The 26,425-nt window shown below is 43.8% G+C and overlaps 1 protein-coding gene across 1 annotated transcript in view; it reads left to right on the forward strand.

Annotated features, from left to right (window-relative positions):
• Window positions 1-26,425, forward strand: part of MUC2 (mucin 2, oligomeric mucus/gel-forming) — a 59,067-nt gene that overhangs the window by 31,718 nt on the left and 924 nt on the right. Inside the window, exons 36-62 of the mRNA XM_032113177.1 lie at window positions 898-1,053; window positions 2,235-2,855; window positions 3,502-3,642; window positions 4,789-5,007; window positions 6,357-6,500; window positions 7,603-7,842; window positions 8,914-9,069; window positions 10,238-10,858; window positions 11,509-11,688; window positions 12,770-12,952; window positions 14,016-14,914; window positions 16,081-16,255; window positions 16,817-17,064; window positions 18,225-18,408; window positions 18,531-18,735; window positions 19,373-19,551; window positions 20,182-20,251; window positions 20,570-20,670; window positions 20,834-20,865; window positions 21,039-21,213; window positions 21,808-21,912; window positions 22,507-22,547; window positions 23,164-23,286; window positions 23,741-23,839; window positions 24,495-24,623; window positions 25,299-25,338; window positions 25,618-25,747. Of these exons, the coding sequence (XP_031969068.1) occupies window positions 898-1,053; window positions 2,235-2,855; window positions 3,502-3,642; window positions 4,789-5,007; window positions 6,357-6,500; window positions 7,603-7,842; window positions 8,914-9,069; window positions 10,238-10,858; window positions 11,509-11,688; window positions 12,770-12,952; window positions 14,016-14,914; window positions 16,081-16,255; window positions 16,817-17,064; window positions 18,225-18,408; window positions 18,531-18,735; window positions 19,373-19,551; window positions 20,182-20,251; window positions 20,570-20,670; window positions 20,834-20,865; window positions 21,039-21,213; window positions 21,808-21,912; window positions 22,507-22,547; window positions 23,164-23,286; window positions 23,741-23,839; window positions 24,495-24,623; window positions 25,299-25,338; window positions 25,618-25,747 (5,596 nt within the window). The remainder of the gene's footprint in view (window positions 1-897; window positions 1,054-2,234; window positions 2,856-3,501; window positions 3,643-4,788; window positions 5,008-6,356; window positions 6,501-7,602; window positions 7,843-8,913; window positions 9,070-10,237; window positions 10,859-11,508; window positions 11,689-12,769; window positions 12,953-14,015; window positions 14,915-16,080; window positions 16,256-16,816; window positions 17,065-18,224; window positions 18,409-18,530; window positions 18,736-19,372; window positions 19,552-20,181; window positions 20,252-20,569; window positions 20,671-20,833; window positions 20,866-21,038; window positions 21,214-21,807; window positions 21,913-22,506; window positions 22,548-23,163; window positions 23,287-23,740; window positions 23,840-24,494; window positions 24,624-25,298; window positions 25,339-25,617; window positions 25,748-26,425) is intronic.

Raw genomic sequence — 26,425 nt, forward strand, 5'->3', positions numbered from 1 at the left:
GAACAAGGATTTAGGAGTCCTAGGGTGAAGGTCTTGTCTTCCCTGACTCAACATGAGAAATTTCATGCTGGTGCCCAGCTTAGACAGATGCTAAACAGATGGGAAATGTTGCTTTTGCTGCTGTTGGACTGTGTCCTTCAGCTGGCCAGAATGTAGTCACTGGACCCATGCATGGAGAGCAATTGGAGTGGGACTATAGTCTGTGACACTCTCATGCTAGGAACAGCTGGGCAGACTTTCTTCCCTTTCTCCTCCTCCTTTGCCATGTCAGTGCAAGTGGATGCCAGTGGTTCTAGATCTTAGAAGCAACGATTACCTTGGGAGACTTTTGGAAACAGTTTTGTGCTGAAGAATGCCACTTGCTATGAACTGTAGACTTTTGCTGATGCCATCTGCTAGAGCTCTGGGAAGCCCTTCATCAGGCTGACATTCCACCACAGGGAAATTTCATGACAGTCAGGCAGGAACTTATACCTCTTCACAGTTCCATCTCTGACCACGGATTGCCGTCGCAGCCCTTGCTTCAGGGATTTGTGAAGTGTTTGGGTAATGAGGCAGAGATAGAAAGCTCCAGCCAGATTGAAAGCATTACTCCTCCTAATCTCTTTCCTATTGGTAGGTCTCTCTGATTTTGTGAGAAGCACCTTCCAGAACCATCCCCAGTCTTTTTGCTAGGAGAGGTGGGCCATCACTTTTTCTGTGACTGGATTTCAAGGATTCTGCTTTCTGAGTCCAGAAAGGAAGGGCTACTGATACCGATCTTTCATGTGCTAAGGGTGGGCTGACCTGTCTATGTCTGGCAGCTGCCTCATGCACAGCTTCTGTCAAGTTCCTATTGAGTTGCACTCATGCCTTTGTGCCTTTGTCTGTTTTCTCTGTCCCTGCTCTTTCCAACAGGCACACCGAGCACAGCACCCCCTACACAAGAATTGACAACCACTTCCACATCACCGGAGACTCCCACCACAACCACCACCACCACCACCAGCAGCAGCCCTACGAGCACAACGACCACTGTTACTGGATCACCAACACCCACCCCAACTCCTGAAAGTATGTTCCCAAAAGTAATAATTCTCACCAAAACCCCTGTGCCCCCAAGTGCAGAATGGACAAAAAATTCTCTGATTCTGTTGTCATTTGTGGCCTTGCTGTGGGAGTAGTGAAGGCCCATGAACACCTCCATATGTGTCTCTGTATGGGATCAAGGATGGGTGTAACTTCTGGTCACCCCAGGAAAAGTCCTGTGGCCCAAACCAGTCTTCAGGCTGGCTGTTTAGAAGGAACAAGGATTTAGAGGTCCCTGAGAGAAGGCCTTGTCTTTCCTGACTCAACAGTGCTTCAAGGGGGTATTTTGAGCTGATTCCCAGCTTAGACAGATGCTGAAGTGATGGGAATGTTGCTTTTGCTGCTATTGGACAGTGTCCTTCAGCTGGGCAGAATGTAGTCACTGGACCCATGGAGTGCAGTTGGAGTGGGGCTAAAGTTTGTGGCAGTAGCATTTCAGGCTCTGTTTGGGCACAGCTGTGCAAATTTTCTTCCCTTCCTGTCCTGTTTTGTCTCTGTGGCCATTGCTGCTACTTATCAGGGGTTTGGGCTGTAGGACGCTTCCAAGGCTTTCGCTGGCAGAGTTTGGGGAAAAGTTTCAGAATGCAGATTGTCCCTTTCCACGGACACAGGCTCTGGGGCAGCTGGATTCTACCAGTGTTCCCATTGGCGCTTGTCTCCACCTATCTGTGTGCTGCTGGGAAGCAGCTGAGGCTTTGTCAGCAGCGTGCGTCCTGTGCCTGCTTCCCCTGTGGTTGGGTGCCATCCCAGTGGTTGAGTTCTCCGTGAGATAGTGAGGTGGTGTGCATGGCCCAGGAAGCTGAGAGTGGCAGGAGTCTCTGCTTAGTTGGTCTCTGCCTCCTGTGTGGGTTTTATGTGGGTGGTTTTTTTTGCACACGAGAGTCCATACAAAGCTATGTGACCCATCTGTGGGGGGCACATACGTAACTCATCAGTGCCTGCGTCCCAATTTGGGCCTGGAGTGGTTTGTAGGGCCAAGAAGGGGAGGCCTGGCCACACCACTGAGCTTTCTTGTGGCCAGTGTTGGCTGAGTGCAGTAGCAGTGTCTGAGGGGCACCGTTGGGTGCAGGGGGTGCCCAGAGCACCACCTGTGTATGTGCTGGTGCCCTGGATTGTCACCTCTGACCTGTCTGTTTCTAACTGTCCATCTTGTTGTCACCTCCCAGGCTGTGACTGCATCTGGACGGACTGGATCGATGTGAGTTACCCAGATAGTTCTGACAGGAACAGTGGTGACTACGAAACCTTTGAGAACATTTTGAAGAACGACCCCTCCTGGGTCTGTGCGAAAGCTGAGAATATTTCATGCCGAGCAGAGAAATTCCCTAACACTTCCATTGCAGATTTAGGGCAGAAAGTGGAATGTAATGTTAACGTAGGGCTCATCTGTAACAATAAAGATCAGCAGATAGGAGGTATAATACCGATGCCAGTCTGCCTCAACTACGAGATCAGTATCTGCTGCACCCCCAACAAACCAGAGTGTCTTCCAACTCCAAGCACCACGAGCACCTCAACTTCCACACCTTCATCCACAACGAGCGCTGTGTCCTCTACAACAATATCAACAACTGCTCCAACGCCAACAGCAGAGGAGACTCCCAGCAGTACCACCCCTACCACCCCCACCACCACCACCACCACCCCGATGCCCCCCAGCACCACCACCCCTACCAGCAGCACCCCACAGACAACAACAACTGTTCCTGTCTCAACAACACCCATTTCAACTACTTCAAGCACATCCACGCCCACGCCAACATACACCACCACCCTACCAACTCCAGGTACTCCTCTTATCTGTGCTCTCATGTGTTTCCTTGCTGTGGGGTATTGAAGGTCTGTGAGCACCTCCATTTGTGCCTCTGTATGCGATCTGAGATTGGACTAATTGCTGTGTGTCCCCTGAAATGGCCTTTGCCCAAAGGTCACCCTTGGGCTGGTTGTTTCAAAAGGAGCAAGGATACAGGGGTCTATGTCCTCCTCTCCTATCAAGATATTGATCCTCTTGGTACTGTACATACATCCTTCCCTGACCACAGATTGCCATCTCAGCTCTCACTCCATGAGTTAGCAAGGTGTTTGGGTAATGAGGCAGAGATGGAAAGTCCCTGGTAGATGGAAAGCATTACTCCTCCTCATCTCTTCCCTATAGGTAGGTCTCCCTGATTTTGTGAGAAGCACCTTCCAGCACCATCCCCAGTGTCTTCACCAGGCAAGGAGGGCCATGACCCTGTGTGGATGGATTTCAAATATTCTGCTTTCTGAGGCCAGAAAGGAAGGGCTGGTGCTAGGGATCTTTGCTGTGCTGAGGGTGGGCTGACCTGTCTATGTCTGTGGCAGCTGCCTCATGCACAGCTTCTGTTCAGTTCCTATTGAGTTGCACTCATGCCTTTGTGCCTTTGTTTTCTCTGTCCTTGCTATTTGTAACAGGTACTCCGAGTACAGCACCCCCTACACCAGAGTTGCCAACCACTTCCACATCACCAGAGACTCCCAGCCCCCCCTCCACCACCAGCCCTCTGAGCACGACAACTGTTACTGGATCACCAACAACCATCTCAACTCATGGAAGTATGTTCTCAGCATTAGTGATTCCCACCAAATTCCTCTGCATCTAACTACAGAAGCAACAAATAATTCTCTGGCTCTGTTGTCATTTCTGGCCTTGCATTTGGAATAATGAAGGTCTGAGAGTACCTCAGTTTGTGGCTCTGTGTGGTATCAAGGATGTGTGTAACTTCTGGGGATCCTAGGAAATGTCATGTGCCCAAAGCTGGCCTTTTGGTCTGGCTATTTCAGAAGGAACAACTATTTAAGGGTCTTAGGGAGAAGGTTTTGTCTTCCCTGATTCAACAGGTCTCCAGGGAGGTTTTTCCTCCATATAAGATAGTGCCTCATCTTATGTGGATTCTGAACTGATGGAAATCTTGCTTTTACTGCTGTTGGTCCTACTCCTTCAGCTGGCCAGACTAGGGTCGCTGCACCCATGGAGGGCAATAGGTGTGGGACTTGTTTTTGTGACACTTGCATTTCAGGCTCTATTTGGGCCCAACCATGTATAGTTTCCCCGCTTTCTACTCCTCCTTTGCCCTTTCACTGTTAATGCTGTTCAGCTACTATAGATGTAAGAAGGAAGGATTCTTCTGAGAGGCTTTTGGGAACAGTTTCACTCTGCATAGTACCCTTTGCTGTGAACTGTGGTCTTTAGCTGATCACATTCACTACTGTAGTGGGAAGCCCTTTCTCAGGCTGACATTGGAAAATCACATGACAAACCTGCAGCAAGATATTCCTGTGTATGCTTCCTTCCTTTACCACACATTCCCATCTCAGGTCTTGCTCCAGGGTTTAGTGAGGGGTTCAGGTAATGAGGCAGAGATAGAAAGCCCCAGCAAGTTCAAAAGCATTACAGCTCCTCATTTCTTACCTATTGATAGGTCATTCTGACTTTGTAAGGAGCACCTTCCATCACCATTCCCAGTCTCCTAGCTAGGAGAGGAGGACCATGACCCTCTCTGTGCATGGATGTCAAGGATTCTGCTTTCTGGGGCCAGAAAGTGAAGGCTGATGCTAGGGATCTTTGCTATGCTAAGGGTGGGCTGACCTGTTTATGTCTGTGGCAGCTGCCTCATGTGCAGCTTCTGTTCAGTTCCTATTGAGTTGCACTCATACCTTTGTGCCTTTGTCTGTTTTCTCTGTCCGTGCTCTTTCTAACAGGCACACCGAGCACAGCACCCCCTACACCAGAACTGACAACCACTCCCTCATCACCAGAGACTCCCATCATCACTGGCAGCACCACGGTACCCCCCAGCACCACCACCAGCATCAGCACCCCGAGCACGACGACTGTTACTGGATCACCAACACCCGTGTCAACTACTCCAAGCACATCCACACCCACACCAACATACACCACCACCCTACCAACTCCAGGTACTTCTACATTTTGTGCTCTCACATGTTCCCTCACTACTGGAGTAATCAAGGTCCATAAGCACCTCCTTTTTTGCCTCTGTATGAGATCAGGGATGGGTATAATTCCCGGGTATTCCAGGAAATGGCCTGTTCCAGACCTGGTGTTTTGGGCTGGATGTTTCATAAGAAACAAGAAGAACAGGGGTCATGGGGAGAAGGTCTTGGCTTCCCTGATTCAACAGGACTACAAGGACTCATTTCATGCTGGTGCCCAGCTTAGAAGGATGCTGAACTGATGAGAAATGTTGCTTTTACTGCTTTTGGACCTCATCCTTCTGCTGGCCAGAATGGAAACACTGGAGCCATGGAGTTCAGTTGGAGTGGGGCCTGGTCTAGTGGCAGTGGCATATCAGGCTCTATTTAGACACAGCTGTGGCAAGTTTTTTCCCTTTCTCCTTCTTTGTCCTGTCAGTGCTAACAGTAGTCAGTTGTAATAGATGTTGGAAGGAAGGATTCCCCTGCCAGGCTTTTGGGAACAATTTCTCTCTGCAGACTGCCCCTTGCTGTGAACTGTGGTCTTTGATGAGATTCACTAGTGCCCAGGGAAGTCATTCATCAGGCCTTCATTGAACCACAGGGACATCACATGACAATCAGGCAGGAATATATTCACAGAATCAGTTAGGTTGGGAAAGATCTCTGAGATCATCAAGTCCAACCTTTGCCTGAACACCACTGTGTCAACTAGACCATGGCACTAAGTGCCACATCCAGTTTTGTCTTAAAAGCCACCAGGCACTGTGGCTCTGCCCTCTCTAGACAGTCCATTGCAGTGTCTAATAATTTGTTCTGTGGAGAAATGCCCCCTAATGTCCAACTTAAACCTCCAATGGCACAGCTTGAGACTATGTCCACTTGTCCTGTCCTGTTTGTGCTCTCATTCCTGGGCATGCTTCCTTCCCTTACCAGAATTTTGCATCTCAGCTCATACCCCAGGATTTACTCAGGGCTTCTAGGTAATGAGGCAGAGATAAAAAGCCCCAGCCAGATGAAAAGCATTACTCCTCTTCATCTCTTCCCTACTGGTGGGTCTCTCTGATTTGGTGAGAGGCATCTTCCAGCACCATCCCTAGTATTTTCACTAGGAAAGGAGGGCCATGACTGTCTCAGTGCACGGATTTCAAAGAGTCTCCTTTCTGGGGCCAGAAAGGAAAGGCTGGTGCTATGGACCTTTGTTATGCTAAGGGTGGGCTGACCTGTCTATGTCTGGCAGCTGCCTCATGCACAGCTTCTGTCAAGTTCCTATTGAGTTGCACTCATGCCTTTGTGCCTTTGTCTGTTTTCTCTGTCCCTGCTCTTTCCAACAGGCACACCGAGCACAGCACCCCCTACACAAGAATTGACAACCACTTCCACATCACCGGAGACTCGCACCACCACCACCAGCAGCAGCCCTACGAGCACAACGACCACTGTTACTGGATCACCAACACCCACCCCAACTCCTGAAAGTATGTTCCCAAAAGTAATAATTCTCACCAAAACCCCTGTGCCCCCAAGTACAGAATGGACAAAAAATTCTCTGATTCTGTTGTCATTTGTGGCCTTGCTGTGGGAGTAGTGAAGGCCCATGAACACCTCCATATGTGTCTCTGTATGGGATCAAGGATGGGTGTAACTTTTGGGCACCCCAGGAAAAGTCCTGTGGCCAAATCTGGTCCTTGGGCTGGCTATTTCATAAGGAACAAGGATTTAGAGGCCCCTGGGAAAAGGTCTTGTCTTTCCTGACTCAACAGATACTGAAGTGATGGGAATGTTGCTTTTGCAGCTGTTGGAACGTGTCCTTCAGCTGGCCAGAATGTAGTCACTGGACCCATGGAGTGCAATTGGAGTGGGACTTGGTCTTGTGGCAGTGGCATTTCAGGCTCTGTTTGGGTTCAGCTGTGTAGACTTTCCTCCCTTTCTCCTCCTCCTATGCCCTCTCAGTGTTAGTCAGCTGTTAGACATGTAAGAAGGAAGGATTCTTCTGCCAGCCTTTTTGGGAACACTTTCACTCTGCAGACTGCCCCTTGCTGTGAACTTTTGGTCTTTGGCTGACACTTCACCTAGTGAGATCCGCTAGTGCCCAGGGAAGCCCTGCATGAGGATGACATTGAAACAAAGGGGAATCACATGCCAATCAGGCAGGAACATAGTCATGTGCATGCTTCTTCCCTGATCACAGCTTCCCATCTCAGCTCTTACCCCAGGATTTAGCAAGGTGTTCAGGTGATGAGGCAGAGATAGAAAGCCCCAACCAGACTGAAAGCATTATTTCTCCTCATCTCTTACCTATTGCTAGATCTCTCTGGTTTGGTGGGAAGCATTTTCCAGCACCATCCCCAGTCTCTTTGCTTGGAGAGGAGGGCCATGACCGTCTCTGTGCATGGATGTCAAAGATTCTGCTTTCTGAGGCCAGAAAGGAAGGGCTGGTGCTAGGGATCTTTGCTGTACTGAGGGTGGGCTGACCTATGTCTGTGGCAGCTGCCTCATGCACAGCTTCTGTTCAGTTCCTATTGAGTCCCACTCATGCCTTTGTGCCTTTGTTTTCTCTGTCCCTGCTGTTTCTAACAGCCCCACCTACTAAGACTCCAAACACAGCATCCCCTACATCAGAATTGACAACCACTCCCACTCCAACACCCACTGAAGTTCCCATCATCACTGGCAGCACCACGATGCCACCCAGCACCACCACCAGCATCAGCACCGCAAAGACAACAACGACTGTTACTGGCTCATCAACAACCTCCTCAACTACTTCAAGCACGTCCACACCCATATCGGAATATACGACGACCCTATCAACTCCAGGTACTTCTGCCTTGTGTGATCTTGTATCCCCTTGCTTTGGGAGTAATGAAGATCTGTTAGCACCTCCATTTGTGCCTCAGTGTGGAATTGGGGTTGGGTATAACTTCTGTGCATCCCATGAAATGTCCTTTGCCCAAAGCTGGCGCTTGAGCTGGCTGTTTCAAAAGTGATGAGAATTCAGGGGTCCTGGTGAGAAGCTCTAGGCTTCTGTTACTCAACAAGGGTCCAAAAAGGTATTTCATGCTAGTACTCCCGTTGGACTTAGAGAGAGATGCTAAATTGATGGGAAATCTTGTGTTCTTGTTTGACCTTGTCTTTCATCTGGCAGGAATGTAGTCACTGGACTTAAGATGTGCAATTGCAGTGGGTATTATTCTTGTGGCACTGTAATTTCAGGTGCTTTCTGGGAAAAATATTACAGACTTTCTTTACCACTTTCTTCTCCTTTTCCATGTCAGTGCTAGTGGATGCCAGTGTTTATAGATGTAGGAAGCAAGGATTCCTGTGACAGGCTTTTGGGAATCATTTCACTCTGCAGAATGTCACTTCCTGTGAAGTCTGGTCTTTGGCTGATGATATGCACTAGTCCTCTGGGAAGCCCCTCACAGGGCTGACATCGAATCAGTGGACTCTTATGATAATGAGGAAGGAACATATTCCTGTGTGTGCTTCACTCTCGAAACATACATTTCCCTCTCAGCTCTTACCACAGGATTTAGTGAGGTGTTCAGGTATTGAGGCAGAGATAGAAAGCCCTAGCCAGATCCAAAACATTATTACGCCTCATCTCTTGCTTGGTCTCCCTGACTTTGTGAGAAGCACTTTCCAGAATCAACCCCAGTCTCTTCATAAGGAAAGGAGGGACATGACCATCTCTGTGCATGGATGTCAAGGGTTCTGCTTTCTGAGTCCAGAAAGGAAGGGCTACTGATACCGATCTTTCATGTGCTAAGGGTGGGCTGATCTGTCTATGTCTGGCAGCTGCCTCATGCACAGCTTCTGTTCAGTTCCTATTGAGTTGCACTCATGCCTTTGTGCCTTTGTTTTCTCTGTCCCTGCTCTTTCCAACAGGCACACCGAGCACAGCACCCCCTACACAAGAATTGACAACCACTTCCACATCACCGGAGACTCCCACCACAACCACCACCACCACCACCAGCAGCAGCCCTACGAGCACAACGACCACTGTTACTGGATCACCAACACCCACCCCAACTCCTGAAAGTATGTTCCCAAAAGTAATAATTCTCACCAAAACCCCTGTGCCCCCAAGTGCAGAATGGACAAAAAATTCTCTGATTCTGTTGTCATTTGTGGCCTTGCTGTGGGAGTAGTGAAGGCCCATGAACACCTCCATATGTGTCTCTGTATGGGATCAAGGATGGGTGTAACTTCTGGTCACCCCAGGAAAAGTCCTGTGGCCCAAACCAGTCTTCAGGCTGGCTGTTTAGAAGGAACAAGGATTTAGAGGTCCCTGAGAGAAGGCCTTGTCTTTCCTGACTCAACAGTGCTTCAAGGGGGTATTTTGAGCTGATTCCCAGCTTAGACAGATGCTGAAGTGATGGGAATGTTGCTTTTGCTGCTATTGGACAGTGTCCTTCAGCTGGGCAGAATGTAGTCACTGGACCCATGGAGTGCAGTTGGAGTGGGGCTAAAGTTTGTGGCAGTAGCATTTCAGGCTCTGTTTGGGCACAGCTGTGCAAATTTTCTTCCCTTCCTGTCCTGTTTTGTCTCTGTGGCCATTGCTGCTACTTATCAGGGGTTTGGGCTGTAGGACGCTTCCAAGGCTTTCGCTGGCAGAGTTTGGGGAAAAGTTTCAGAATGCAGATTGTCCCTTTCCACGGACACAGGCTCTGGGGCAGCTGGATTCTACCAGTGTTCCCATTGGCGCTTGTCTCCACTTATCTGTGTGCTGCTGGGAAGCAGCTGAGGCTTTGTCAGCAGCGTGCGTCCTGTGCCTGCTTCCCCTGTGGTTGGGTGCCATCCCAGTGGTTGAGTTCTCCGTGAGATAGTGAGGTGGTGTGCATGGCCCAGGAAGCTGAGAGTGGCAGGAGTCTCTGCTTAGTTGGTCTCTGCCTCCTGTGTGGGTTTTATGTGGGTGGTTTTTTGCACACGAGAGTCCATACAAAGCTATGTGACCCATCTGTGGGGGGCACATACGTAACTCATCAGTGCCTGCGTCCCAATTTGGGCCTGGAGTGGTTTGTAGGGCCAAGAAGGGGAGGCCTGGCCACACCACTGAGCTTTCTTGTGGCCAGTGTTGGCTGAGTGTCTGAGGGGCACCGTTGGGTGCAGGGGGTGCCCAGAGCACCACCTGTGTATGTGCTGGTGCCCTGGATTGTCACCTCTGACCTGTCTGTTTCTAACTGTCCATCTTGTTGTCACCTCCCAGGCTGTGACTGCATCTGGACGGACTGGATCGATGTGAGTTACCCAGATAGTTCTGACAGGAACAGTGGTGACTACGAAACCTTTGAGAACATTTTGAAGAACGACCCCTCCTGGGTCTGTGCGAAAGCTGAGAATATTTCATGCCGAGCAGAGAAATTCCCTAACACTTCCATTGCAGATTTAGGGCAGAAAGTGGAATGTAATGTTAACGTAGGGCTCATCTGTAACAATAAAGATCAGCAGATAGGAGGTATAATACCGATGCCAGTCTGCCTCAACTACGAGATCAGTATCTGCTGCACCCCCAACAAACCAGAGTGTCTTCCAACTCCAAGCACCACGAGCACCTCAACTTCCACACCTTCATCCACAACGAGCGCTGTGTCCTCTACAACAATATCAACAACTGCTCCAACGCCAACAGCAGAGGAGACTCCCAGCAGTACCACCCCTACCACCCCCACCACCACCACCACCACCCCGATGCCCCCCAGCACCACCACCCCTACCAGCAGCACCCCACAGACAACAACAACTGTTCCTGTCTCAACAACACCCATTTCAACTACTTCAAGCACATCCACGCCCACGCCAACATACACCACCACCCTACCAACTCCAGGTACTCCTCTTATCTGTGCTCTCATGTGTTTCCTTGCTGTGGGGTATTGAAGGTCTGTGAGCACCTCCATTTGTGCCTCTGTATGCGATCTGAGATTGGACTAATTGCTGTGTGTCCCCTGAAATGGCCTTTGCCCAAAGGTCACCCTTGGGCTGGTTGTTTCAAAAGGAGCAAGGATACAGGGGTCTATGTCCTCCTCTCCTATCAAGATATTGATCCTCTTGGTACTGTACATACATCCTTCCCTGACCACAGATTGCCATCTCAGCTCTCACTCCATGAGTTAGCAAGGTGTTTGGGTAATGAGGCAGAGATGGAAAGTCCCTGGTAGATGGAAAGCATTACTCCTCCTCATCTCTTCCCTATAGGTAGGTCTCCCTGATTTTGTGAGAAGCACCTTCCAGCACCATCCCCAGTGTCTTCACCAGGCAAGGAGGGCCATGACCCTGTGTGGATGGATTTCAAATATTCTGCTTTCTGAGGCCAGAAAGGAAGGGCTGGTGCTAGGGATCTTTGCTGTGCTGAGGGTGGGCTGACCTGTCTATGTCTGTGGCAGCTGCCTCATGCACAGCTTCTGTTCAGTTCCTATTGAGTTGCACTCATGCCTTTGTGCCTTTGTCTGTTTTCTCTGTCCCTGCTCTTTTTAACAGCCCCACCTACACCAAGCACACCAAAATCACCAACCACTCCCTGGTCACCAGAGACTCGCACCACCACCACCAGCCCTCTGAGCACAACAACAACTGTTACTGGATCACCAACACCCACCTCAACTACTTCAAGCATATTCTCACCAACACCAACATACACCACCAGCCTACCAACTCCAGGTACTTTTATTTTTTGTGCTCTCCTATGTTCCCTTCCTGTGGTTGTAATGAAGGTCTGTGAGCACTGCCATTTGAGGCTCTCCGGGACTGAGGATGGGGTCGATAACTACTGGGCATTCCAGGAAATGTCTTGTGCCCAAAGCTGGCCTTTTGGTCTGGCTGTTTCAAAAGGAACAAGAATTCTGAGGTCATGAGGAGATGGTCTTGGCTTCCCTGATTGAACAGTCTCCAAGGAGGCTTTTCATCCTAGTGCCCAGCTTAGACAGATGCTGAACTGGTGGGAAATCTTGCTTTGCTACTGTTGGACCTCATCCTTTAGCTGGACAGAATGTAGTCACTGGACTCAGGATGTGCACTTGGAGTGGGTCTTATGTTAGTGACATTAGAATTTTCGGCACTCTTTGGGAACAGCTTTACAGACGTTCTTCCCTTTCTCTCCTACTCCTTTGCCCTGTCTATGCTAATGGTTTTCAGAGATTATAGATAGAGGGAGGAAGGAAGGATTCCCCTGCCAGGCTTTTGGGAGAAGTTTCACTCTGCTTACTACATCTTGCTGTGAATTGTGGCCTTTGGGTGACCAGATCCACTTGTATGCTGGGATGTCCTTTATCAGGTTGACATTGGGAAAACCACATGTCAATCAGACAGAAAGATATTCCTGTACATGTTTCATTACTGGACCACATATTCTGCTTGCAGCTCTTACTCCAGGATTTAGTGAGGTGTTCTAGGTAATGAGGCAGAGATAAAAAGCCCCAGCCAGATTGAAAGCATTGCTCCTCCTCATTCCTTACCTATTGATAGGTCTCTCTGATTTGTTGAGAAGCACCTTCCAGCACCATGCCTAATCTCTTCACTAGGAAAGGAGGGCCATGACTGTCTCTGTGCATGGATGTCAAGTAGTCACCTTTCTGGGGCAGAAAGGGAGGGCTGGTGCTATGGACCTTTGCTGTGCTAAGGGTGGGCTGACCTGTCTATGTCTGGCAGCTGCCTCATGCACAGCTTCTGTCAAGTTCCTATTGAGCTGCACTCATGCCTTTGTGCCTTTGTCTGTTTTCTCTGTCCCTGCTCTTTCCAACAGGCACACCTCCATCCACACTGAGCACACCAAAATCGACAACCACTCCCTCGCCACCGGAGACTCGCACCACCACCACCAGCCCTACGAGCACAACGACCACTGTTACTGGATCACTAACAACCATCTCAACTCATGGAAGTATTATCACCAGACCCGCAGAAGTTCCATCCAAAGAACCAATAAGTAAGTCCCAGGGTTTCATGTCCTTTGTTCATTTTAGAAAGCAGGGTTTATTGGCAGCTTAACATGTATTTTAGTTTCTATACTCTGCACTAATGTAGTTTTGATTATATTTCAAAAATATCCCAGCAGCTTTCAGCAGCAATGTCATATCCCCTACTGTCCCAGTTCATCTGCGTCTGTTAAAGTACGTGAAGTACATGAAGGAGTTTGCCTGTCCTCACCCAACTGTGAAAGTTTTCGTTGAAGGACTGTCCTTGTGGGCTGTGTGGGCAGAACCAGTGCATCTTAATTCCTCTAGTATTGTTACTCACTCCTATTATGTACACAGTGCTTCTCTCTCTACCATGTGTCACTTACACCATACTATAAAAGCACAAACAGATGGCTCTGAGGCTGGCCTGTGAGAATCATGAGCACTTTTTAACATCCTAATAAAAAAACTATTTTAAAGGAGTCTCCATTAGCAACCATAATGAAAACTGGCCATGTGAAAAAGCAGAAAAGTGAATTTGGGGTTCATAGCATCCCAAAATAGCTTGTGGGTGAGTAGTCTTAGAGGCTTGGGCATTAGAAATGGAACACATACTACTCCAGCAACTGCTCGGTTTCTGTAGAATCAAATGACTCTGAGCATAATCAAGGATGGTATGAACATGCCACATGAAGCAGCACAGGGAATAATGGTCTTTCCATAGAATATAGTATGACAGCAATACATAATTAACCAGAGTTCACTGATCTACTCAGTGGATTCCCCTGGATCTAGGACTGCTGAACTCTTCTCTGCAGTATAAAGTTTTAACATTGCAGAAGGTGTTCCCTCTGACACTAATTGTTGACTAAGTGTTTATATCAACGTCTCCTATGCAAGATGTAGGAAATTTTGTTAATAATCCCTCAGTGATGCAAAAACTGTTAATAAAACAATTTCTGTTTTATTTCTATCTAAAGACCCTATGCTTAGGCTTGTTGAACTACTTATGCTTAGTAGAAAATGAGATGACATTAGGAAGAAAATGCAATTTCCCTGCTTAAAATACTCTGTTTTCTCCCTGTCTTAAAGAGGGTACAACACCAGAATCAGAGACAGGCACTCCAGTTACTCCTTCAGCTACCCCACTGCCAACAACAAGAACGACAGAAATAAGTACAGTGTTTACTGCAAGCACCACTAGTCAACAGTCAACATCACCAGTGTCAACAAGCCCAGTGACAGCTACCACCTCTGAAGTCACTGAAACAGGATCGACCACCAAGACCACCACTTCAGGCCCCACACCCTCAAGATCCACCAGCACCACACCAGTAACAGAAACACCTGTCCATGAGACCACTACCACCAGGTTCCCAAGCCCTCCAACAGGATTACATACCACCACAACCTCAGGACCAAGCAGCACTCCTGTCACACCATCGTCAGTATCAACAACCCCATTCCCTGGAACAGGATCGACCACCAAGACCACCACTTCAGGCCCCACACCCTCAGTGTCCACTCCCCACACCACCACAGTAGGAACGGAAATAAGTACCCCAATGACAACCTCTGCAACTGTTACTACTCCAACAACATCACCTGCTGTCACTAGCACCACGACTTCAGGACCATCCTCTCTAGAGTCTACGGCCAGCTCTACTGTATCTCTGCCATCTGTATCAACCAGCCCTGTGTTCACCACCACCTCTGGTACTACTCAAACAGAAAGCTTTACCACCACTTCAGGAACCACCTCTAGCAGTTTTATCACAATCAATGCAACCACCACCTCCACCACCTTCAAACCCCTTCCCCCTGGCTCAACTACTACATCTGGGCCTACTGCAACATCAACTGCAGTCACCACTACAGGAAGTTCTACACACAGTGCAACTCCTCCAGTTAATGGCTCAAGTTCAACTACAGGTCTAATACCAACCACTCCTAAAAAAACTTGTACTATTTTCCCTAATGAATCTTATGAGGTGAGTAGATTTTGTGCTTTCATTCTGCTTTGGATGGAGACTAGACGCATAACTTCAATGTTAGTAAGATACAGAGTAGGCATTAATGTGGAAAGGAAAGGAAGTATCAGTCTGTTCTATTTCTTTAGTTTTCTTGGGTATCAGCAGGACTTCCAATGATATTTGGGTTGATAGCTTATATACTGCTATTAGCTCTTCAAGGATAGCTTTTAAAGGGCTTTCTGCAAGGAGCTAGATCACAATTCAGTTTTTGTCTTTATTGTAGTATAGCTCTGATGAAGAGGAAACTAAGACCTAAGTGGTGCTAAGCTGTCTTTTCTATTTCTGCTTTTGAATAAGTCCAGAGTGGGTAAAAGTTTGTGTGTTTACACTGCAGCCCAACAAAAATCCACAGGGCTGCATTTGTCTGAGTTTGGAATGAGTCATGCTTGTTCACAGTCTGGTTTCAGGAGAGGACTGTGAAACAGATCACTGCATTTAAATGCTTGTGAAATTTGACTCAGAGTTCTTTTTTTTTTTTTGAACCCTCCACCTCTGACACAGACAAGTTAGTGTTCTGTACATTTCTAAAGCCTCCTCACAGCTCAGATGCCTCCCAACTTGCTCAGTAGGTCTGCAGGAATAAAAATCATTCATGGCTGAAAAACTGGTAGAAGATATAAAAAAATGCATACAATCACAATGTATACACGTAATCACCTTGGACATTTCTCCCTGAACAGTTGGTGTTCACTGTAGCTTTAGCTGTTAATCTGTTCTAGGCATTCATGGAAGGGAATTGATCATATATTGGCCATTCATATTGATCAGCATCTTTCACTGTTGATTAGAGAGGGTGTCTAGGTGATGAGATTAGATCAGACATCTCAGTTTTAGACAGCTGAAAATAGAAAAGGTGATTCCCATATCAGTTTACTGGCTCGACTTTTGTAAGCAATGCTTTTCACTTAGCAGCTCTCAGTTTTCCTAGCTCATCTTGCAGATCCAGATAGTGCTGACTGATGCACTTCCATCCTATTTTCAGATTTCTGGTGGGGAAAGAATTGTCAATAAACATACGGCATTTTAAAAACTGGCAGAAGATATTCAGGCATAACTGTTGTTAGTCTCATTGCTTCCTAAGGTTTGTCTCTGTCTCCTCCCTTCTCCTCTCTTTTCAAACACAGGAAGGTGACTCATGGTGGCTCTGTGAATGCATTAAGGCAATATGTGTAGAAGACAACGTTGTCCAGGTGATTCCAGTAATCTGCAATCCACCTCCAAAACCCACATGCGCCAATGGACTTTCTCCTGTGCCAGTCATTGATGAGGATGGATGCTGTTGGCACTGGGAGTGTGATTGTAAGTATATATTTTGTTGAATATTTAATCTCCTGAGGGAACAATACTACTGTCAAGACCAATAATATTTATCAGGGAACAAGTATCGTGCAGAAGACTGTGACCCAGTCTTCTAATGTTGGTTAGTTTAGAATGCTTTGCTGATTCTTTTTAGCTAATTGAGGGATTTGGTTAAGTTGCCATTATCTCTACATAACTGATGTGTTAATAGAGTAAATTGGTCTCCCAAAGTAGGATTTAAATGTCCAGATGGAGACATCTATAGGCTAGAAGCCTGTATATATTCTTTGTTCAGATGATTGGTAAAGATATATCTATGGTACAGTTAATCTTATTCTCAGCTGTCTGCCATTAATGTCAGATGAACTGTGCATTGAAAGTGGAAGTGGTTTTTATTGATGACTTCTAGCTAATGAGCTCATGCATTGACATATGCACTTCATTAAAATTAAAATGCCCAAAGTTCAGTGAGATGTTTCCCATACCTACAGATTTTGCTTGTAGTCTGGTATGATTTGATATGTTGCCATAAGAGCCTAACTTAGCTGTATGTTTTTTTAGGCTACTGCACTGGCTGGGGAGATCCCCATTACATGACTTTTGATGGATTATACTACAGCTTTCAAGGGAATTGTACATATGTCCTTGTGGAAGAGATCAATAAGAAAGTTGACAACTTTGGTGTCTACATTGATAACTACTATTGTGATGCACGGGATGTAGTGTCCTGTCCTCGAACACTCATCGTGAGACACGAGACTCAGGAAGTGAGGCTGAGAACAGCACAACCAAATACTCTACAAGTAGAGGTACTAGAGAATGTTACCATTGATTTCTTGATTCAGATATTAATACTGCATCAACAGGATAATTATATTCACAAAGTTTGGGGAAAAAATTAATCTGTCTTTTAGATTCAGTAACAGTTTAGATTATAAAATTGGACTGCTTCGAAGGACTTCAAAGGACTACTGCAAAGCATTTTTTGACTCTGAATATGGGGGAAAAATTCTACGACTTCTTGTCTTTTTAATCTCAAATCTTTGTAGATCTCTCCTAAATACACAAATGTGGACAAATTGCTAAGAGGCAAGGATATAAAATAAGTTAATTTATAATTAACATTAATGTAACAAAGGAGAACAATGTGGAATGGGAGGAGATAATGTAAGGTAGACATAACAATAAAGTGCTGGCCTGAAGCATTTTTTAAAAGTACCATTAGTAGCTTTGACTTGTGTGGCCTTTTTAATTTTTCAGAATAAGACACCTATATGTGTATTCCATTAATAAATGTGATGTCACAGGTTTTGGGCTTCAAAATTGGTGAGAAGTGTTTGGGGCTTTTTATAGCTTTGTGCTGTTTGTTTGGTTTATTTTTGTACATTACTGTGTGAGAATATTACAAGTTAGGTTGCAACATATTGTTGAAAATTTACAACATTTAGATCTCTTTTTTTTCTCTAAAGCAAAGAAATCTCCCATTGCTGAGTATAAGTAGTAGTGTTAGTTTCACAGGTATATCATGGCTACTGTATTTAAGTAAATAATACAGTTTCAGTCTTATTTCTTTTATTTAATTTTCCTACAAGCATGTTCTCTTTATGCCAAGAAAATGTTCCCTTTGTGCCTAAAACGTTATACCATAAGAATTTAAGAGAATTTTATATTCCACTTTCATGAGGAGTCCTTGATGCCATAGTCACTCTAATAAGTCTGCTGAATGTTAGGATTTATCTGGTTTAAACCTTGAATTTTCAGCCTCATTTGTCCGAGGTTGATAGGTTTTCTGTGGCTCAGAGAAGAAAAGTTTGACTTTCCAGTAACAAAGGAAACACAGGAACACTTGTTACAAATTAAAAGGATATTATTTACCTTTGCATTCTCTCTGCAAAGCAAAGGAACAGTCAACTGTTTTGAAAAGTCAAACTAAACATATGCCTCTTTTCTATTTTTCTTTATTTATTAGGTGACGGTAAACAACCAGCTTGTGGCTTTGCCTTACAAGAAGTTTGGTGTGAGCATCTATGAGTCAGGCATAAATCGTGTTGTGGAAATTCCTGAGCTGAAAATGAATGTGACTTACAACGGCTTGTCCTTTTCTATCAGAATGCCCTACAGTCTGTTTGGCAACAACACCCAGGGACAGTGTGGTAAGGCTTACTCTTCTAATTTTTGGACTCTCAGAAAACCACGATGACAGCCCTGCTGCAAAGATTAATGGAATTTCCTAGCAAATCTGTGAGTGAATTCTTTCTCACCTTACCACCCTTAGGTACTTGCAATAACAACACCGCAGATGACTGCATGTTGCCAGATGGAAACATTGCAGAAAACTGTGAAATCATGGCAGATCATTGGCAAGTTGTTGATCCTTCCAAACCACAGTGCTCTCCAGGCCTAGTTCCTACAGGTTCACCTAGCACAACACCAACACAGCCTTGCAAAGAATCTTCCATCTGCGAACTTCTTTTGGGAAGGTAACATTCCTCTTGGTTTTGCAAGCCTTTGGTCTTTGATTTAAATGGAAATTTTAGGATTAATTCATCAGTGAAAAGTTTTTCTAACTATTGCTCCTTTTCTTGTATCTCTATGGTTGCTTCCACTCTTTTACTTTTCCTGGTTTTTATTTTTTGCTGACAGTTTCTTTCAACCCTCTGGTTGCCACATTAACCTTTGTTTATGTTCCCACGTTCTTCTACACTCTCTGCTCTCCCCTGTTTCATGTTCTTGCCTTTTCCCACGTTTACTTAGCAGAAAACAGAGTCCAACTGAAAACAGAGATCTTATTTTTTAGAGCACCATGTCAGAACTGAAAAAGAAAAAAAATCAAAATCTCTTTAAAGGGATAACACATGGTTGCACCCAATAATATACAGCTCCTGGACTCAAAATGTTGATGTCTAAGTGTTTTGTAGGTGAAGGAAGAATACTTTAAGATATGTTGAAAGATTACAATCTGGATAAGTGCTCTTAGCACAAATCTCTCATCAATAGTCCACATCCACGTGTTCTTAATCTCCCACATCCACTGTTGCCACATCATAACGTGTTAAGCACATTGAAAAATGTATGGATCATTCAGTAACTAATAATGATAAATATTTCTGTTTCTAGTGTGTTCGAGCCGTGCCATGCACTTGTCCAGCCTGACAAGTACTATGCAGCATGTGTTTTTGATAGCTGTGTACTTCCCAACCTAGACCTGGAATGCTCAAGTCTGCAGATCTATGCTGCCACCTGTGCTGATCAAGGTGCATGCATTGACTGGAGAAAGCACACCAACGGTGTATGCTGTAAGTATCTGGCCATTCTTCTTGAAATGTTAAGGAAGATCACGTGGAACTGTTTCAGCAGTAATGTCATACTGCTTTCAGAGTAATGAAGACACCAACAAATCACACCAGCTGGTTTCCTTAAGTAATTTTGCAGGTAACATTTTTAACCATGGAAATGTTAAATGGACCTGCAAAAATATACATGTATTGACTGTGCCAGAAACATCTGTATCAGTACATACTTTTTTGTATGTAGGCAGTTCTGTGCTTTGCAGGCATCAGCAGATCACTCTCTATTTGGTGCATTAGTTTTCATCTGTAGTAAGAGCACAAAGGGTAGGAACACATTCCCCTTTGAGAACTTGTGCAAAAGAGACTGAAATAATGGGAAAAAATTGTAATCAAGATGTAGACTCTTGGCTTTATCACCTCAGTGTAAACTACAGTACTATATGGCTAAATTGCACAAAATTATTCCAGTTAGAGACATGAGTCAGATATCTGGGATTTTTTTCTCTTTGCTTCTCAAGATTGCCATAGATACATAGGAAAAGGAGCAACCAGTGTTTAAGTTCTTAGCATAAGGCCATGGGGCTTTTATATTATATTGTCACTGAGCTGTTCCTCCTTTTTGTTTTTCCATTTCAGCTCATGAATGTCCCCCAGGTAAAGAGTACAGAGCATGTGGTCCTATTAAAGAGATGACTTGCAAATCAAGGTAAAAAATTCCTTCACAGTTAGTTATAGCTTGTACAACTGTTCAGTCATATCTAATGCTCAGGTGAATGAGCAAAATCAACCTCCTCTCATGTCTTAAACTGACTGTCAAATTTATTAGCACTGTTCTGTTGATCTTAAATCTGTGTGCCTGAACTGTTTCTGGTGTTTGGCTTTATCAAACACAAACACCGACAATCCCCAATCACGAATGAGCAGATCACTTGCCACTGTATTTTCAGTGAAAGGTTATTTAGCATAATCCTGCTGTATGTGCCTACGAGGTTAATGGTGTTCCTCTGAACATTTTGTCTCACAGAGGACAGAATGACACATCAACTAAACAAGCAGAAGGCTGTTTCTGTCCTAATGGAACCATGCTGTATGACTCCGGTGTGGATGTCTGCGTGAAAACCTGTGGTGAGTTTTACTGCTTCCCTTGGATGTATGTTTGTTTCCTCTTCGTTGTTTCCTTCTTGTTTATGCAACGTAGATTTGACTGTATGCAGTGCTCATACGATGTATAGTAGAGATGCCTCCTGTTATGTGACTGGTAATGGAAATTTTTTTTGTATTTTCCCAGGCTGTGTTGGAGTGGATATGATACCGAGAGAGGTATGATGCTGTATGCTTTTGTATTTCAAGTAGAAGCTTGGGTGGGGAGAGGAGAGTGGTCTCCACGGTGCGATCTTGTTTTGTCATCTCCCAACTTTGTGCTCCTGATTTTACTCCTGTTCCTTTTAATTGGTTACCATGAAATCACTCATTTTATTGTTTTTCAATGACAGTTTGGAGAAAGGTTTACAATGGACTGTCAGGACTGTATTTGCCTGGAAGGTGAACATGGCATTGTATGTGAGCCTCATGAATGTGACCAAAAGAAGGTCACTTGTGATGGAGAAGGCTTCTATGAGATCCAGGAAGTCAATCCTAAAGACCCCTGCTGCCCTCTTTTCACTTGCAGTGAGTTTATACTTTTGTTTCTAGTCTTTCTATACCTCTTGGAAATAGAAAGGAAAAGAGGCTGCACTACCTTAGTACCAGAGATCTGCAGGAAGTCACAAAATAGTATCTTTCCTCATGCTTTTTAAAATCAACTGTCCCAGTGCTAGGGAAAATACATTTTAATATTGCAATGATTCAGTATAACTGAATTTACAGTTATGGCACTCAACATAACTCAAGCTATAGTTCTGAGTTCAGGGCCACATTTTATTTAAGCAAAATGCAGATAGATTATTGAATTCTCTGTCAATTTTTATTTTCCAGCAATTGCCTAAAATCCTGGAGAGATGCATATAATGGTGATACTTTATTAACACAGGATAATTGCACAGTAGAAAACAATTAATAAATTAATACAGTACCCCATATCCAGTGCCTAGATTTACAAAGAAAAAATGTGTTTCCTATCTGCAGTTTGTTTCTTTGAAGAGAATCTGGACTGTTTCCTAGCAATGGAAAGTTCATCCTAAATGCTGTGATAGGTGCTTATTTCTACTAGCTGTGATTTAGTGTACTTTCTGGCTTATTTTTTTTTCTTTTTTTTTTTCTTAGAATGCAATACAAGCTTCTGCACAGCTAAAGCCCCCAAGTGCTCACTGGGATTTGAAGTTCATTCTTATATTCCCAGTGGTCAGTGCTGTCCTGTGTACCAATGTGGTAAGTCCCTTGGAAATACATTACAATTATTAGCCTTATATTTATTACATAATTTAGCATGACACTTAATAAGACTGTATGCAATAGCCTATGGAAAGAGGTATTAAACACAGATTCTACAAATTCATTACTATTAAAATTGGTTATTAGTGATATAGTTATGACAGCTAGGAAATGGGATATAGCTCAGGTGGCTCAAGTTCAATTTTCCTGATTATAATTACACGTAAGAACAGCTACAGAATTAACTGGGATGCTGATCTCAGCTTAATCTAGCAAAAAGTCCCTAGAAGCATCTCCAGTAGAAGACAGATTTACAGTTCTTGGTAACTGAAACAAGGAAGTACTTGTATCTGTTAAGTGGACATTCTTGGTTATGAACTGGACTGCACATACTGGGATGAATCTTCGTCCCTTTTTGCACATGCAGCGTTAATTTTTATAATTTATACATGTCCTGTCTGCTACCAGAACTGGGGAGTAATCATATGAATTGTGATTCATTGTGGAAGAAATTAGTTTGGTTAGAGTGGGATAAAGACATTTTTTATTCTTTTTTCCTGTCTAAATATCTAATTCCTTGCTTATTAACAGTTCCCAAGGGGGTTTGCGTACACGGGAATGCTGAGTTCTTGGTAAGTTTCTGTTTCAATAGTCTTCTAAAAATGCTTTAAAGACCAGTTAGTATACTTGATCAGAAGTGCTATGAAGAAGTTTATCCAGTAAAATCAGTATTTTAGAAATTGTCTAATTTCTGTCAGGAGTTTATCAATTTCACAAAGCCTAAATCTTTTCTGAAGTTTCCTGTGTAGGAAAGAAATTGAAGGGCTGCATGTATGTCAGTATCAGAGAGGAATTTGGGTTAAGTGTTCTGGCATTTAAAAAAGTCAGTCCACATTTACTGTCAGCACATTACTGCAGTTTTAAGACCCCGTTTTCAAAAATTAAAAGATATGTAAGTAAGTATTATTCTAACCAAACCTAGATTTCTAATAAATTCTCTTGGGTCTAGTAATTGTACCTGTTCTTTTAATATCAGAGTTTCTCATTGCTATACAGGACTTCAGTAAAGACATACATTCGGTATTTACAATGTTGTCTCCATAAATGGCTAGGCAAATAGCTATCCAGTTGTCTTTATGATTTTTTCCTTTTCCATTGCTAGATTTATAGATTTTTAAAAAATTAATAGATGTCTGTCAAACACATACTATCTCCTTAATATGTGATTCTTTTCCTTAAAATTTGTAGCCCAACTCCTCAGTCTTTGTTGACAAGTGTCAGAATTGCTTCTGCACAAATGATGTTAACATCAGCACTCAACTGAATATCATCTCCTGTGAACATGTCCCCTGCAACACATACTGTCAACCAGTAAGTGGCAAGCTTAAAGAAACAAAAGACCCCAAAATACCCATATATGTGAAAATCTGTTTGATCAATGAGTGGTATTAAGCAAAGGACAGGGAGTTGAAACCCAGAGACCAACTCCAGCATTGATATCAACTGTTCTTTGAGCAATCTACTGCCTGAGATTGACTGTGTTACTGAAAGCATTCAGTTCACAATGGCAGGATTAGCTGGGAAATTTCTGTAGACCATGTTGTGGAGTGGTATTTAATTATTATGCATATTTATTGTAGTGCATTAATTTATTCCATTTATAACCTGCTTTTATTACTTGTCTTCTGTTGGTTTGGAACATAGAAAGCCACAAATCTAGAGTGCACTTTGAAGTGTAATCAATTAATGGATTAGTATGTTCTCATTTATTTCTCAAAAATTCATCTATCATCGTGCCTTGTTTTTAACTAATTTTAATTTCTAGGGCTATGAACTTAAACCAGTGAAAGGTGAATGCTGTGGAAAATGTGTGCAGACCAAGTGCATTATACACACAGCAGACAATTCTGAACTCATCTTGAGTGTAAGTATGCTCTATGTCTTATGTCTCCACCAAATCTGTAAAGTTCCCTCTTTCAGAAAGGGAACATCTCCTTGCCAGAGACAAGGCTTTAGTGTAAGTTTCCACCTGAAAGATCAAAATCTCATCTAAAGCAAAACCTAGCTACAATTTTTTGACCTGAAGGTAGGTATAATGAAATAAAATTATCTGGAAGGCCCATCTTGGAATGAGAAATCCAATACCATTGGAAGGGGTTTTCTTCCAGTGTCTGGAAGCTTTTCTATGTCATTTTATTTCTGTATGCTGAAAAACACTATTAAAGCCTGCATATGAAACAATTCTGTTGCTCTTGTAGGATGAAGATTTAGGGTTGTTCTTAATTATCGTAAAACAGTCTAGCTTTTTGAAGGCAAAATCCATGGGCATGGATGATTTTGTTAAAGTACGCTATGTACTTTAGAGACATTTTTCTTTCTCAAGGAAAATCCCATGTAAAAGTGAAGATTTTCCCCATGTATGGCATATTGCAATCCATGTCATGATCTGTATCTCAAGTGGCTGTTAACCTAAAAATAATTGACTGGGAAACAAGATGAAAGTCATTATCAGAGGGCAAGAAAATTTCTGTCTGAGCTCCCTTCAGCTTTCTTTACTATGCTTTGCATTTCACTTGCAGCCTGGAGACTTTAAAAATGATCCTCGCAACAACTGCACCATTTATAGCTGTGTAGATGTCCACAACCAGCTTATCGCTTCCACATCTGAGATTACCTGTCCAGCATTCAATGAGGAGAGCTGCAAACCTGTAAGTAAAAATGGAAAATTCACTCTCTACTTGATACATAGATTACTTCAGTTTAGTTCAGCCATCTAACTAACAACAAAAGTAAAATTTAGCTCTGATAACCTTTCATGATATTTTCTCAGTCCTAAGGGTGAAAGTTCCAGATGCATCCATGCACAGCCCTATAGAGTGTATAAAATAAGATACCTGGGTGACAATTCAAGGCTTATAAGTCATAGCTGTCTCTCAGTAGCCAAAATACTGGTCAGCACCAAGATACTGAATCTTTGCTAACTGCTTTGTTTGGGGTCCTGTCTCAGCAAGAAGCAGTTTCCTTGAATGTTACAGAAACACAAGCTGTTCAGTCAGTAGGCCGCCAGTAACACCATGCACAGTCCCCATTCAAATACAGAGGACTCAGAAAGCATTTGTTGGAAATGTTTCTGAGGAAAAGTTGCATTATGTTAACTGTAGACTTCCTTCAAAGAATTGTTTTTATTTTCACAATCCTTTGTAAACTGATAGATTTCAAATCAGGAAGAGACTGTTTTCTTTGCTTATTTAGATCAATGCTACACTTTTCACAGGTTATTTCCAGCCACTGAGGAACTGCTCTCCTCAGTTTTTGACCTTAATGCCTATTTAACATAGAAAAATAAAATAATGTAATGTTTTTCTGTTTCTTTTCTCTTTCAGGGAACTATTTCATTCTTACCTAACGGTTGTTGCAAAACCTGTAAGTATGCCAGTGTATCTGAATCAACAATACAGAGAATGAATTGTCTTCTTAAATCAACGCATTTTCCAGATATATTTGTATTTAAATAGATACTTTTTAATTTATATTTGTCATTCCAAGCCTTCACTGTCTGATCACTCTGGAGAAGTTTCAAGTGAAGCAGAAAGACCACTTAAGGCAATTCTTTCAGTGCGCTAGGGAAGCCCAGGGAATTCTGAGGTGTGAGGGACTTCTGGAGCTATTTCACTGAAAGAATTTTCTGCTCTTTCCGTGTAGGTGCCCCTGTGGACAGCCAAACACCGTGCTCTGTGCGCCAGAGAAAAGACTTTATCATCTACAAAGGCTGCCGCTCCGTGGACAGAGTTGAGTTGTCGGAATGTGAAGGAACATGTGGAACCTTCTCGCTGTAAGTAAACTCACAAGACAACGAGATTTAAGTCCTGGTGGCACTGAGCTTGTTTATATAAAAGGAACAATAAATAGGTAGACTACAGAATGGTAGAAGACCTGGAACTATCTGCTCCCCAAATCACGGACATAAAGTCATGGAATCTGTGACTGACTGGTTGATTTGTCTTAATACAAAGCAGAAAAGTGTATTAAATTGCCTAGGGATTCAGACAGCTGTGATAAGGCCTATTCATCCATTAAGAGCTGGTTTTGTGTCAGACCACCTTGGCTAGGAATCATCACAGAAGAACATGGATTATTTCCTGTAATGGGAATGAGCCCAGAGAGCAGCCAGACTTCAAGATTTTAAGTGGAAAAGCTGCTTCTCAAAAGTTAACATCTAAAATGAAATGCACATACACTTCTTTTTAAAGGAAGATTCAAACATACATGATTTTTATACAGTAAAGAAATGAGAAAATGAATGCTTTATGTATGGTGTTAGTATTTTGATTGTACATTTTTCTCTGAAATGAGAGAATATACAAAAAAGTGGCTATAAGGAAGTGGTTAGTAGGACACTTGGTAGTGAGCTACTAAAACACTGGAAAAACAGAACTCTAGCTCACCAAAGAAACTGTCACTTACTGCCTATCACTGAGTCTGCCACAGTGCACCTTACATGGATGAAAAC

The sequence above is a fragment of the Corvus moneduloides genome, chromosome 6 (genome assembly GCF_009650955.1).
Source record: "Corvus moneduloides isolate bCorMon1 chromosome 6, bCorMon1.pri, whole genome shotgun sequence".
NCBI lineage: Eukaryota > Metazoa > Chordata > Aves > Passeriformes > Corvidae > Corvus > Corvus moneduloides.